General features: G+C 34.8%; 1 protein-coding gene across 1 annotated transcript in view; it reads right to left on the bottom strand.

Annotated features, from left to right (window-relative positions):
* Positions 1-16,256, bottom strand: part of Polr3B (RNA polymerase III subunit RpIII128) — a 494,506-nt gene that overhangs the window by 352,679 nt on the left and 125,571 nt on the right. The window contains exon 10 of the mRNA XM_090412337.1: positions 4,683-4,868. Coding sequence (XP_090268463.1) covers positions 4,683-4,868 — 186 coding nt within the window. The remainder of the gene's footprint in view (positions 1-4,682; positions 4,869-16,256) is intronic.

The raw sequence follows: 16,256 nt of genomic DNA, 5'->3' as shown, positions 1-16,256 counted from the left end.
TCCTACTAGAAAAAGTTTCCAGTAATAAGAAAGGGGGAAATTTTGGGAAAAGTGCTGAGGGACCATTTGAGATCCTAGAAAAGTTATCTCCAGTGACATTCAGGATAAGAGAAAGTGCACGCCCGGGAAAGACCATGGTTGTGCACTCAAACCGACTGAAACTTTACAAATGTAGATCTGACAGGTTGGTATGCTTGGGAGATTCACTTGAGAGTATGTGGGGGAAAAGGGGAAAACCTCAAGTAGTGGGCAACTACCATAGTAGATCTTGAACTACTTAATAAATTTTTTAAACAGTCACCGTCAAAAACAAAATTCACCATTAAAATCAAGAGAAAACTCCCAAAGTTTTCTGGACAGGTTAATCATCAAAGAAGTGGTATATTGCTTGATGTGTATAGAAGCTTACTCATACTGGTCAATATTTTCACGGCAGATCATTCCACTACAAAGTATACAATACATTAGCCCTACCGGTCTTAATGTATGGAAGCGAAATCTGGACAATAAAACAAAAAGACAAACAAAGATTAACAACAGCAGAAATGAAGTTTATGAGAAAAACTGCAAAGTATACCCTATTTGATCACAAAAGAAACGAAGATATTATGAAAGAATTAAACCAAGAACCAGTAATTGAAAAAATTAAAAAATATAAACATAGATGGATGGAACACATTCAAAGAATGAAAACAGAAAGATTACCAAAACAAGCCTTAAAGTACAAGCCATTAGGAAAAAGAAAACCAGAACGTCCTCTTAAACAATTCAACAATGACTTCTAAGGCCAGAACAGGCCATACTAGGCCTAAATCCTTGATACGTATGATGATGATGATGATCATTCCACTACCCTTGACAGAAGTCCAGCATAATTTCTACTACACTAAAAAATAGAAGCATCGGTATATTAGAAGCAAACATTGGTGCAAAGTAGACAGCATTCTTAATGATAATCCCAAAAGAGTTGTTTATAACTGTTGAATAGAGAGAATCCCTCATGTCATCACAGATTTCAGATATAAGGACTTGTTTATTTATTATCATACTACAACATGACTTCTTGATGCACAGCTTCTATTCGTTGTAGTATAAGCATCAGTCTCCTTTAAACCAGTTCAGGCACTTCAAAGCTTTTTACAAATTCCAAAAGACAGCATTCATTTCCATAAATATCTCTAGGTATATAAAATCTACTGTTTCTGCAGCAAGACTTACACAGATCAGACTTCCTCTGACTCACACAGTCAGGGGAAGTCTGATCTGTGTAATGAAACTCAGGGAGATTACATTAGGAATATCAGTGACATCACCAACAAATGGATAAGTCAAGTCTCACTACTAGTATCTTTGCAGATCACCATAAAATGGAATGGCAGCAAAGCTAAAGCATCATTGTCATTCCATGCCCACCTGAAAATAACATCTTATCTTTGCAAGGCATTCAGAGAGGGGTGTGTGCGTGCATGCAATTTGAACAGGAACCAGGGTCTCATTCTGCATGATATTTGGAAGACAGTTATCTGTTTTGTTCATACATCTCATCTTTTCATCATATCTTTTTTCTTACAGCATACTTAGGGTCTTTCTTACAAACCTCGAAAACCTTGATTTCAAACACTTGAGTAGAAAATTATGGAGCATTTTATATTGAGTAATACCACGGGTGGATTCAAGAAAGAAATTAAAGATGCGATTATCAAGCATATCATATTTTAAGATCTACAAATGATAACATGCATACAAAACTTGTTAAAAGAGAACTTAAATGAAGTTAACATCAACAACAACTTAAATCAACTTGCTCATTAGAATCAGAATTTTCAAGATCTTTTCTATTGAGGACATTGATATAAGATTGATATAGCATAAAAGCTGAGAAGACTCCAGGTTTTGATGGCATCCATACAGAATTTATCTGACTATGGGAACAATGGCCAAAAAGTGGACTGCACAATTCTTTTCTGATATTCTGAAAAGTGGAATCCTACTGAAACAGTTTAAGAAGACAAAAATCATTGTTTTACTAAGAGCTGGTAGACCAAAGGGTCAATCCAGAGCTACAGACCTGCCCATATAAATTCATAGAAAAGCTTATTTTCAGTAGAATTAACCACATCATCATGGTTTGATACTTATAGAACAGGCACATTTTGGCAGATATCAATTTAGCTGTTATCATCATCAGGTCAGCTTTTGTAGAGATAACAACGAGATGGAATCCACGGTAAGCCGACGGGGAAGAGGGAGTGCAAAAGAGGAGGAAGAACATCCCCCCCCCCCCCTTGAATGACCTTTTTCCCAACTACAACAAACATAAGAGATACTCCGATGTGAACCAGGGAATTAAGCATACACAGGGCAGTCAGAGAGGAGATGAGAAATTGATCGATGAGCTAAATGAGGATTTTGCTCAATCAAGATACGAATTAAGACCCAGGCGAAATGGAAAGGTTCTTCCCAGAGAATTGAGGGATGCTTAAGGAAAAAAATTTATCTTGTAAAAATTTTTTTTCTAGAAAGGGGGGACCTTTGTTACATCCTGAATGAAGAACCTTTAAAAGGAAACAGTTCATTCAGGATTTAACAAGTCAGAAAAATCAGCTGAGAGAAAAACTTGTACTCGAGCAGAAGAAATAAAGTACTAACTGTAAATAGAAATAGAATTACCTCCTTTTAGTAGAATTGTAAGACCAAGTAAAGATATTAATTTGTTTAAAGAATTATACTAATATAAATTTTGAAATATTAATTAAAGGTGAAAGATGTCATTTATTTGTAAAAGATTATAATGTAAGAAGTTTCTCTATAAGATATATGTTAGAGCATAGTAACGAAGGTTCAAAGTCCATTAACAGCAACTTCGGATAAATTGTGTAGCCGACGGCAAATTGTTTACATATGAATGGTGTTTTCCGGGAAGATGTGGCACGCGTACGAAGTATTCCAGGAAGATAGAAATGAAAATAGGAGCCAGGCGCAAAAGGAAAGAGTCAGGCAGAAATGTTTGGTAGTGAAGGAGGCGCTAGAGATATGAGGTATAAAATGAGTTTGACCCCCATTTCAGGGCTTTTTAGGTTTTTTCATCTAAAGTTGCTGGAGAATTTCTTGTGGAGTCGGGAAGAGTTCGAGTTCGGGATTTAATTGATGGTGGGCAGCTATTCTCTGCTGTCAGTTCGCGATGTCGTGTGGAAAGAACAGACGAAGCTTGAAGAAACTGGCTGCCACATACGTCCATGTGGATTGATCCAAGCCATTCTGTTTCCAGTCAAGAATGCGATGGAAGGACAGAACAATGAAGGCCAAATCTAGCCCATGAGTCAATCACCAAGGACGAGATCGAACATTTCGGAGGGAAATTATATAAAAATGACAGACTGAATGAGTTCCAGGAATGTGGTAATGTAAAACCCTTTTATAATTCTTTTGTTAAGAAAGAATGGAATATTGTGTTATGGAAGAAACAAGATGTTATGTTATAAAACTCTAAACTTGTAGGAAGAAGGACTATAGTGAGATTTAGATAGCAGTGTCTAGAATCTAAAGGATGTTTCCTTAGTATTTATGTGAATGAGTAGTAGTTAATTTGCTATAAGCAATGATCTATAGAGTTATCGATGTGAATGTTTTAAGAATATGTGTAAGTTGGTAAGGATATTTAAAAGAAGCTAGCAAGAATTTTGTGTAGTGAAATTAGCCTATGCCTGGATATGATGTGTGAATTACGGTTGCTATGTCTAACCTTATAACTTGGGATAACTCTTCCTATTGAGTGTTTTTTTTTGTAAATGTGTAATCTTAGAAATCTAATAAATGCATTTTGATTATCTTAACCTGTTTTGTGCCTTGATTTGAATCCAATGTACCACTTGCAAACATTTGAATCTGAGCAGGAAAGAATTACATGACAGAGACCACAACTGCAAACTAAGGTATTTTAAGAGAGATATATAAAATTGAGATAAAGAATAATTAATAGATTGATTTACTTAGTATATTTTCTGAGGGTTACTCCTTGGTTAAGAGGAGTTTCTAACCTAGAGATCTGGCTGGCGCAGCTTGATCAAATAAATATTGCCAGAACCTGATTAGGAGGTAACTCCAGACCATTATTGCTGAGGATCGGACTCTATTCAGAAGTCTACCCTTTGTTAATTTATTTAATATACTTAATTTTTCTAAGAATCGGCCAATTGTGTGGACAGATTTAACTGTAGATAAGAGAATAGAATTCTGATAGTCTCGTGTGCATAGACTATAGAAATATATAGTTAAAGAAATAACACTACACAGTGACGATCTAAGATAAATGATATAAGTAGGAGAACACAATAAAACATAAATTAAAGAAATGTCACGACATAACACAATATCCATATCCCCTAGAGACAGGCGGAATTATGGCAAGCTATGAATGGATAAATGTGACAAGATCCTTATAAATCTGAATGAAATTTGGGTTTTCTAGAAAAGAGGCACTGAAAATTTCAAGCAGGTGGAGTGGGAACTTCCAAGTCAGGTGATAAAATCAGAAATGGGTTCACAGTTGTAAACTTGCAGGAAGAGTAGATAAAATCAGAGATTTCATATGAATTCAATAAATAAACAACACTAAAAAAAAATTTATAACCTACATTTTTTTTGTTGTTTTTTTAAGAAAAGTATCTACAATAATAACATACCTCAGAATTGTACCGCTTGAAAAGATCTTCAAACAGTAAAGCCAAAAGAGAACCTGCTAATTCAACTCGTTTGTTGCCATAATAATCTTTGTCATCAATTAATTTTGAATTTGTTGTTGCTTCTATCATTCGTCTAATCATCAAGGCCATATATATTGTTTTCACTTTGAAGTTAAACTGTTCAGTCTAAAAAAAACAATTATATTAATTAAAAATTTTGAAAAAAAAAAAAAGACAAATTTAGCATCATCACATCTAATTATGTACCAGAAAAAAAAAAAAAAGGGGGGGGGGGTGGCCCAGGATATATCATGACAGTAGAATCTACTAGGTTCATTATTAATTTCCTTGTCAACAATTCTAAATTGGTTTGTTATTTATGAGGTGTCCAGTATCATCAGTTCATGCATTTCTGTCCACTAATACACTGTAGCATTCATTCATGTATGTTGCTTTTAATTCCAAGAAGAAGAGCAACAATGAAAGTGCAAACAATGTAACTTAATAAAGTAGCTAAACAAAAGACTTGGAAAAAGTTTGGTAAGAATACAGAAGATAAATATCAAGAAGGCAGCAAAATGTTCTGGAGACTGAAAAAACACAGAACCGGAGGAAAGAGTTCTGCAAAATATAAGCAGAGATGATAAAGGAAACATGAAAACAGAAGATAAAAATATTCTAGTGTTTGGAACAATTACTATGAATGAATCAAGAAATGACATAACAATGGTAGAAAATATTCAAGAGGAATGCAACAGAAAAGCACATATTGATATTTGAGTACAAAAAGCCATCAAAAAATCTGAAATGTAGGATGGGCAGGAGTAAATGGATATTCAACCAAAAATGCTCAAGTATGCAGGTATAAAAGGCTAACATTGGCTGCACTGTATAATTCAGAAGGCATGATCAGGAGGTTTCCACATAACTGGAGGAGTGCTCTCTTTACACCGATTTATAAAAGAGGAAATAAAACGTAATGTGTGAATTACAGAAGAATTTTCATTCTGAGTGTTGTAGGTAAGATCTATGCAAGCATGTCTGTGAAGAGGCTAAGAAAAATTCTTCAGGTTTCTACAAGAGAAACCTGAAGAATAGTTGAGTTCAAGAAACAGCGGATATTAGAATCAGCTGTTTACTTTAAAACTGATAGCTGAAAAATCATGGGAATATAAAAATATCTATATTTAAATTTTACAGATTTGGGAAAAGGTATATGACAAGGTTTCACAGAAATACTGTTCAAAACACTACAATTCATTCAACTGTGATATAGTGCAAATGGAACAATGTACTGAGATATACACTCTCTATATTTAAGTTATAAGTCAACAGTCAGAATTAAAGAAAGTATAGGAGGATGATTTGATATAAAATCAGGTATATTAAGAGAATGCACATAATCTCCAATTCATTATCTATATGAATCACATTATGAAGGAAAGTGGCATTAAAGCTGATATCAAAATAGAGATGTTATCTCAACTCTTTACTTTATGCAGATGATGTTATACTCTTAAATAAATCCAGTATAAGCCTGCAGGATTCGTTAACTAAACTGAATGACTGACATTATGGCATAAATTATCAATAAAAAGATAGAAATATGAAAATAGGGAAGAACAAAAAAGTTAAACTACATTCTGAATGGAGAACCTACAGAAGAAAAAGAAATTATTTAAACCATTGAGGCACAATTTTTAGTGAAGATGATAAATTAAATATGGAAGCAGACAACAGAATAAGTCAAGCTGGTACGATGAAGACTCAACTTAGTAAATTTATATAGATTAAGAAAAAAATTAATCAGAATATGAAATTAGCAGTGTTCATGACAGTTTTCAATTTATGGATCTGAGAACAAGGTTAGAAGTAAAACAGTTAATCAAAGACTGTAAACTAGAGATATGAGAGTTCTGAGAAAAAATTGGAAGGAGGGTGGCAATGGCAGAATCATATTAAAAATGAAGATATCAGGAAAGAACGTGACAATGTTAGCATTCACGAATGTATGAGCACAGCTAATCTCAGGTGGTATGGCCACTTAAACATAATGGGAGAAGAAAGATTAGCAAAATGACAGGAAAAAAGATCCAGAGAAAGATCAAGATATAGGCAGACAGAGGCAATTAGAAGTGCCCACTGAAGACCAAAATATATGATCCAACAATACTCAAGTCCTGGCATACAGTGACTGATTTGGAGGAAAACTATCGATATGAAGTTATTAATCATGTAAACTTTCAGTGTAGTACCATCACAGTATCTTGTATGCCCCTTGCAGGTGCATAATAGGAATTTGACGATGTTGATATAACTTTTAAATTTTCCATGCTCAGTCAGAACTAACCATAAAAATCCAATAAAAGTAAGCGCAATTATATTATACATATAAATAATGTGTACAAAACAATGTAGAATGTTTAACGAGATTACTTAGGACATAGTCATTCTTATTCAGTTAGATGAGTCTTTCATTTTTATGACAATCCCACCCTGAAAATGTGTAAAACTACTGTAGCTGGAAGTAAAAACAACACCATACTTTCTAATAACTGGTGTCCTCGTACTAGGTGATGAAAATCATCTAAAGATATTCACAAACATCCATGCTATTTGGATTCAAACCTAATGCCTGTAGTGTGGAACAGAGACAATCCACTTGGTTAGTGTTATCACTATCAAAACTCTTCTTGAACATTTAAAATGTTAAGTTCCTTTTTAATAACATTTCTTTAGCATGGTTCTGCTACTAAATAAAGCAAACTTCTGGTTTAGTATTGCTTCCATCAGTGTGAATGATATACATGACAGAAAAACAGAGATAGCATATTCTTGCTTTATATGTGGATATTGATTGGAGAGAGGAAAGGGGAGCATGGTAATTATTATGGTAATTTCATGTAATTATCCCTTACCTAAAGGTAAGAGATAATTACATGAAACAACATGTAATAGAGGGGACAAGGTATTTGAGAGTGTTGGATGTGATAATAGCATCAGAAGATGTATCCATAACCAAAGTAGATACTTTGCCTCCCATTGGAGAATGACCATGTGGTCTTGTTCTGGGAAGATATCAAACATGTGGAATTCTCTGTCAAGAAGGGATTTATGTTCAACTATAAGGCTGGCGATTATGAGAGACTCAGAGTCATCTTGGAACAGTGCCATGGCTTGAGAAGCTACAAGGAAAGAATGTCAGTAGTGCATAGCAAGTAGTCAGAGATGGCTTCAGAGTAGCAGTAAACCCAAGGTCAGGAGGATAAACCAAACTGGAATTAAGTGCATGAATGGGGATATAAAGCAAGACCTGGAAAAAAAAAAAAAACTGGAAATAAAAAAAAAAAAAAGAAAGTGATCAGCTTACTCATCAGCAGCACAAAGTGCAAACAAAAAGGGTGAGAGAGGGGTAAGAAAAGGCCAAATCAGATTATGAGAGAGAATTAGCCAAACAGGCCAATGTAAACAATGCTCATGGTAGGAAGGTCACTGAACCAAAAGAAATAGCTGAGTTGCTGAGTGATCATTTTGCAAAGGTGCATCCAGGTGGAGATTTTAGAGAGACACATATCAACATTGAGGTAGATGAACAGGTGTTCAATATATTAAAAAAATATGAATGTGAACACAGCAGTGGGACTGGATGGCATATCAGTCCATGTACTATGTGAATGTGCAAAAGAACTGACATTGCCTCTGATGAAGTTGTTCAATCTAAGTCTCAGCTCTGGCAGGGTTCCAAGGGAGTAAAAAGAGGATAAGATAGTACCAATGCATAAAGGTGGCTCCAAAACTTGGAGCCACCTTAATGCAATTAGTCTGTAGCCCAAACTACAAACCAATTAATATACCACGAGTGGTTGTTAAAGTATTGGAAAAGTTGGTGAAAGGTAAAATTCAACAATGGGTGGATAGGGATGCAATACTCTATAATGGGCAGCATGGCTTTGAAAAGAGTAGGTCCTGTCTTAGTAACTTATTCACATTTTATAATACAGTGACAAAGAACTGGATAAAGATAATGGCTATACCATGATACTACATGGAAAACTATTAGAAAAGCTGGAACAAATGGGAATGGATATGAGGCTAGAGTAACATGGATGGGGGGGGGGCTGACTGACAAACACCCCCATCCTTAGATTCCACTCTGCCAATATGGTGGAGTGAATCTAGGAGAATGATAATGACTAGTGGAGTGCCTCAGAGTTCAGTACTAAGGCTAATATCTTGACAATGATATTGATGGCAATGATTGTCAATTTAATGTTGCAAAATGTAAGATTATGCCTTTGGGTTGAAAAGGTTGCATATGGTGTATCATATTGATGGTATTGGATTGCAGGAAATCAAAGAGGCCAGGAACTTCGGGATAATGGTGGACAAAGAGTTGAAGTTCAGAGAGCATATTGCAAAAGTTTGTAAAATAGATCAAAGGATTACTTGAATGTTGAAAAACATGCTAACAAGTAAAGGTAGGGAAGTTATTATCCCTCTTCATGAGGCTATGCAAAGGATTACTTGAATGTTGAAAAACATGCTAACAAGTAAAGGTAGGGAAGTTATTATCCCTCTTCATAAGGCTATGATTCAGCCACATCTTGACTACTATGCAATCAAAAAATCCAATTTCTTGGGGACCAGGAGGTGGTAGAGAGGATTCAGAGCCTAGTGACCAAGATGGTGACAGGTCTGTAAAATACTCCCTGTGAGGATAGATTGAAGGTTTGTGGATTACAAAGTTTAGCTGATAGGCAGAAAAGAGGGGACATGATAGAAACTTTTAGGGGTTTTATAAAATTGATGTAAATGAAATTTTTCGATATATGACAAATAGTCAGAGAACTAGGGGACATCCGGAGAAGTTGTATAAGAGTGTGGTGTGTATGTACCAGATTTTTTGTATGGAGAGTGGTGAGCAAGTGGAATGAATTGCCAGAAAAGGTTGTGGGTTCCCTGATGGTAAATGGATTCAAGGAAAGGTATGATAGGATTTGAGTGTATAATGGTTAATTTGGGTCATGACAAGTCTCTGGACCCCATGGAGATGCCATAAAATAATAATAATAATAATATCTGATTTAATATGAATTTGTAAAATACAAGTACATTACCAATTTTCAGGCAACAGATGGTCCAACACCTCCTTTAATCCAGACAAACTTACAAGAACACATTTGAAATTCCTGTGACCACCAAGTAATACCATCTATGCCTGACTAGTTCATTGGACAACCATAGATGGTGTTGATTGCACACATGCATACTCAATTATTTACATTTGTAACTGAAGGTGCTTCTAAGTGATTCTTAGCTTATTTTGCTTACATTTAACCCTAGGGCTTCTACTAAGCAAGGGTCAATTCACAGTGGTGGTGGCAGTATCAAAACTGGCTAATATATCTGATGGGGAAACTTGAATGTTATGTTTGAAAGTTTATCTACAAAATGCTTTGAATGGATGCAAGTCTGTATGTCCTATATGAGGCTTGCATCCATTCAAAGCATTTTGTAGATTCCAAATATGTGGAAGAGTCTGATAACATGGTGGTTGTGATCTTGATGTTATAGTATTCACTATTTATAATGACTGTGGAATTCCCTTTATCTGCCTTTAGTATAATGATTTCATTACTGTTCCATAAACTTCTCAGAACTTCTTTTTCTAAAGCTGTGAAATTATTTTTTGACATGCAACTGTTTAATAAAACTGAAGTGCTAACTAATCTTGTGGATAATGCCTCTAAAAAATTTAATACAAATTTATTAGGATTCTGAAAGGTTCCATTTTGGTGAAAATCTGAATGGAATTAGACTAGAATGATAGGCTAATCATTAATATTATTAAGCATGTTATGTGCAGTCTCTGCACATAACATGCTTAATTGTTGTGCAAAATCTGTATGTGACTGCTGGCATAGGACAGTTTTTAATTTCACACATTAATTAATGTGTTAATTAACATGTTATCACATACAGATTTTATGCAACAATGGAGAGACTGCATGTAACATGCCTAATGATACTCATGATTAGAGTCTTCTAGTCTTTTCAACTATAGATATCAACTGCTGTTGGAAAACAGCAGTTAATATCTATAACTAGTTAACGGCAGTTAATTTTTTGCCATTTTTGATTTATGTTATGTAACCTTGATGTTAGTAGTATAGACAGTGAAACATGTAGAGGAATTACATATTAGTATAAACAAACAATTGTATATGAGTTAAAAACCTGGTTATTATCAATTAAATATACCTGTTCTGTGTATTCAAGTTTTTCACTAAATTAAAGAATTGCTGTGACAAATTTAGTATGAAAATCAGCAATACAAAATTTAAATAAAATGATAAAAATGGACAAGAAAACAAATGTGTATTTTCTCAAAGTGAATGGATTTTAGCTATTTAGGCAAATATTAGCAGAGATGACAAACTGAATATGAAAACTAGAAGAGTCCATTTCACTGCAGCAAAGAAGAGGAGCATGTGAATAGTTTGAAATAGCAGACAGTTTGTATGGCTGAGTAGAAAGGTTCATATGTTGGTGGGTCATGCTGACTTTTTTTTTTTTTTTATTAGCCTTACACCACATTTAAACCATATATGATCACGATAAAGAAAATGTATCAAGAAATAATGATCAAGGAAAAGGAGTAGTGATAGTATTCAACACCAAACATGAAGATCAACTTCTTGATTGGAAGGCAGTTTCAAGAGGAGTTATGTAGGCAAACTTCAAAATGGGAAAATAGGCAACGACTTATTTGTGCCTATAGCCCCATGGAAGGTTCTCCTAAGCAAGAAGTGGAGGAATTTTTCAATCATTAGAGCAGGCAACTAACCTAAAGACAATGAAAAAAGTGGTACTTGTTGGTGATCTAAACAGCAGAGTAGGAAGTGAATCTCAACAGACATACAGACGTTTTGGGAAAAAAACAAGGCTAATAATAATGGTAAGTATCTGCTGGATTTCTGTCACAGTATGGACTAGTCATTACTAACCCTGTTCCAAAGCAAAGATGTGCACAAGTTCATGTGTGGGAAAAGACGCAAGAAATAAGAAAAGTTTTATGAACTATGTTACTGTTGATAGTGATATCTTTATGCTGGTTCTGGATATAGGAGTGTAGAGAGGATTTGAAACTGGAAGTGACCATCACTTAGTTTTAAGTAACAACAAAACTGAATAACACATTCAAAAGAACAGTATGTAAAAAAGTTTTAAAAATAATTAAAGTTGATTCAGCTTAGGGGTTGATTCAGCATGTAGTGAAATTGTCTGCAAGGAAAGAAAAATAAGAACACCACGGTGGACACAATGTTAAAGAAGCAGTTCTGGAAAAGAATAAAGCATGCAAAAATTCTTGCAAATAAGTCAGCAGATGCCCTAAAAGAATACAGAGAAAAATGTAAAAGGTAAGTTGTGTGCGAAAGTGGCTAAACAAAAGTCATTGGAAGACTTTGGTAAGCAAATTGAAGGTAATCAAGAAGGTGGAAAAATGCTCTGGAGGCAATTGAAGAGGTTTAGAAATGGCAGAAAGAGTACTGTAAAAGAAATGAAAAATGATATAGGTGCTATGAAAACAGAAGATAAGGATATCCTAGATGTTTGGAGCAATTACTTTGAAAGACTATGAAACGAAACAAGCAGTGACAGAATCGTTGTAGAAAATTTTCAAGAGAAATGCAAATAAAAGAGTACACATACAGGAGTACATAGCTGGCCTGGTTGGCCGAGTGATCAGCGTATCTGCTCTCCAGCCAAAATGCTGTGGGTTCCAATCTCACCGTGGGCATGGATGTTTTTGATTGTCTGCAAAAATAGTAGTGGTGATGATGGGCAGTAGATGGCGTTGGTGTAGATGATGAGGGTAGTTGAGGTTCATTGTAGTTGGTGGAGAGAGAGAGTTGTAGAGTAGGTGCCCTCCCTTGATGAGTCTTTGGACTCCCTGGAGGTGTTACATAATAATAATATCGATACCTGAGATCAAAAAGTTGTCAAAAACTTGAAATGTGGAGCTGGAGTAGATGATATTCAGCCAAAAATGCTCAAATATGGAGGTATATAGCAGTTTTGCAGTAGCTGCATTGCATAATTCAGAGGGCCTGGTCAGAAGATTGAATTTCAAATGATTACAATCAATTTCATCACAGAACTTGAATTAAATGGAACCATATCTTTCCTTAGTGTTTATATAAAAAGAGAATTGGATTGTTCCTTATTCACATCATTTTTTTGCAAATCTCCCTTTTAGGGTCAATATATACATGAGACTTCAGCTCTCTGTCTCTCACAAAAATATGTTCATTATTAAATGACTTCTTTTCAGAGCTTGTATTATCTCTCCATCTAATCTGCTTCAGAAAGAAATTTCTACAATTAAAGAAACTGCTATTCTCAATGGTTACAACCCCAAAAACAATAGAGATTTTGAACCATTTTTCTCCAACCTCTATTAGAAGAGAAGACTCATACAGAATTGCCATCCTGTACATTAAAGGCATTTCAGAATACTTTTCTCGCACCTGAAAGAAATTTAATATTTCTGCAACTTTTAAGCCTATCAATTCAATTATCTCATTGATACCATCTTCAAAAGATGTCTATTCAGTCCAATGCAGCAAGTCATTCTACTTTGGACAAACAGACTCATCTGTTTCCATAAACTTCAAAAGGGGAGTTTACTCTTTCTCTCTATTTCAAAAATGAATTTTATGTTTTGATGGAGAGCAATTAGAAATCTCCAGAAAGTCATTCCGATCATTCAATCTGTGCTTGCAAACAATAATACTATGAACTATTTAAGGTAAGAGGCAATATGGTTTAACTATGGGTTTTCTTGTTACCACTGACTGCAAACATACAGGAAAATCTGAATGGGTCACCTGATTGCAAGCTCTTTAAAAACAGGCTACATGGTGATATCATATAGATGATACTGTTTGGAAATGTAGCCTGAATGATCTTGAACTACTTCATAAATTTTTTAAACAGTCACCGTCAAAAACAAAATTCACCATTAAAATCAAGAGAAAACTCCCAAAGTTTTCTGGACAGGTTAATCATCAAAGAAGTGGTATATTGCTTGATGTGTATAGAAGCTTACTCATACTGGTCAATATTTTCACGGCAGATCATTCCACTACAAAGTATACAATACATTAGCCCTACCGGTCTTAATGTATGGAAGCGAAATCTGGACAATAAAACAAAAAGACAAACAAAGATTAACAACAGCAGAAATGAAGTTTATGAGAAAAACTGCAAAGTATACCCTATTTGATCACAAAAGAAACGAAGATATTATGAAAGAATTAAACCAAGAACCAGTAATTGAAAAAATTAAAAAATATAAACATAGATGGATGGAACACATTCAAAGAATGAAAACAGAAAGATTACCAAAACAAGCCTTAAAGTACAAGCCATTAGGAAAAAGAAAACCAGGACGTCCTCTTAAACGATTCAACGATGACTTCTAAGGCCGGAACAGGCCATACTAGGCCTAAATCCTTGATACGTATGATGATGATGATGATGATCATTCCACTACCCTTGACAGAAGTCCAGCATAATTTCTACTACACTAAAAAATAGAAGCATCGGTATATTAGAAGCAAACATTGGTGCAAAGTAGACAGCATTCTTAATGATAATCCCAAAAGAGTTGTTTATAGTGTTGAATAGAGAGAATCCCTCATGCCATCACAGATTTCAGATATAAGGACTTGTTTATTTATTATCATACTACAACATGACTTCTTGATGCACAGCTTCTATTCGTTGTAGTATAAGCATCAGTCTCCTTTAAACCAGTTCAGGCACTTCAAAGCTTTTTACAAATTCCAAAAGACAGCATTCATTTCCATAAATATCTCTAGGTATATAAAATCTACTGTTTCTGCAGCAAGACTTACACAGATCAGACTTCCTCTGACTCACACAGTCAGGGGAAGTCTGATCTGTGTAATGAAACTCAGGGAGATTACATTAGGAATATCAGTGACATCACCAACAAATGGATAAGTCAAGTCTCACTACTAGTATCTTTGCAGATCACCATAAAATGGAATGGCAGCAAAGCTAAAGCATCATTGTCATTCCATGCCCACCTGAAAATAACATCTTATCTTTGCAAGGCATTCAGAGAGGGGTGTGTGCGTGCATGCAATTTGAACAGGAACCAGGGTCTCATTCTGCATGATATTTGGAAGACAGTTATCTGTTTTGTTCATACATCTCATCTTTTCATCATATCTTTTTTCTTACAGCATACTTAGGGTCTTTCTTACAAACCTCGAAAACCTTGATTTCAAACACTTGAGTAGAAAATCATGGAGCATTTTATATTGAGTAATACCACGGGTGGATTCAAGAAAGAAATTAAAGATGCGATTATCAAGCATATCATATTTTAAGATCTACAAATGATAACATGCATACAAAACTTGTTAAAAGAGAACTTAAATGAAGTTAACATCAACAACAACTTAAATCAACTTGCTCATTAGAATCAAAATTTTCAAGATCTTTTCTATTGAGGACATTGATATAAGATTGATATAGCATAAAACTGAAAAGACTCCAGGTTTTGATGGCATCCATACAGAATTTATCTGACTATGGGAACAATGGCCAAAAAGTGGACTGCACAATTCTTTTCTGATATTCTGAAAAGTGGAATCCTACTGAAACAGTTTAAGAAGACAAAAATCATTGTTTTACTAAGAGCTGGTAGACCAAAGGGTCAATCCAGAGCTACAGACCTGCCCATATAAATTCATAGAAAAGCTTATTTTCAGTAGAATTAACCACATCATCATGGTTTGATACTTATAGAACAGGCACATTTTGGCAGATATCAATTTAGCTGTTATCATCATCAGGTCAGCTTTGCTGTCACCTTTGACATCATTTACAGACTTTTAAAAACCAATGGAGAACAACTGCAGCATTCATTGATCTCACAGCAGTATGACACCACTTGGAGGGAAGATCTAATATACAAACTTATTAGTCATCCCTTGCCCAACTGCAATCTTCCCAGTAAACAATATGTTAAGCAATAGATATTTTCAAGTGATTCTAGGAAAAGAAATCAGCAAACAAGAAAAACTAAAAAGTGGCCTACCCCAGAGATCAGCGTTTGATCCTCTCCTCTTTAATCTATACGTTTCAGACCTCTATGATATATAAGTCAGAACATTCTGTTATGCAGGTGGCATTGCTTCTGCTACAACATGGTTTAGTTAAAAATATGAAAGAATCTCTGACATCTGACTTAAGAATACTAAGAGATTACTTTTAAGAAATTATGCCCAGCAGATAAAGTGTCCTGCTTCTACCAGAACAACAGGCAGATGCAGGACACTTCACATAATAAGTTCTTTAAGTATTTAGCTGTCATGCCCGACTGCACACTATCCTACAGGAAACACCAAAAAAATACTGAAGCTAAAATCAACTCATAATAACATCATTTAAAAACTTTCTGGATCCTCTTGGGGAAACTTTGCTACCACTATATTCCAATAATGTTTTCCCTATTTGGCTCAGCAATCTACACAA

This window comes from Typopeltis vanoorti, chromosome 22, assembly GCF_054136105.1.
Source record: "Typopeltis vanoorti isolate ZY-2024b chromosome 22, IOZ_Tvanoo_1.0, whole genome shotgun sequence".
NCBI lineage: Eukaryota > Metazoa > Arthropoda > Arachnida > Uropygi > Thelyphonidae > Typopeltis > Typopeltis vanoorti.
Note: the sequence above shows the minus strand (reverse complement) of the source record. Positions and strands in the feature narration are given on the sequence as shown.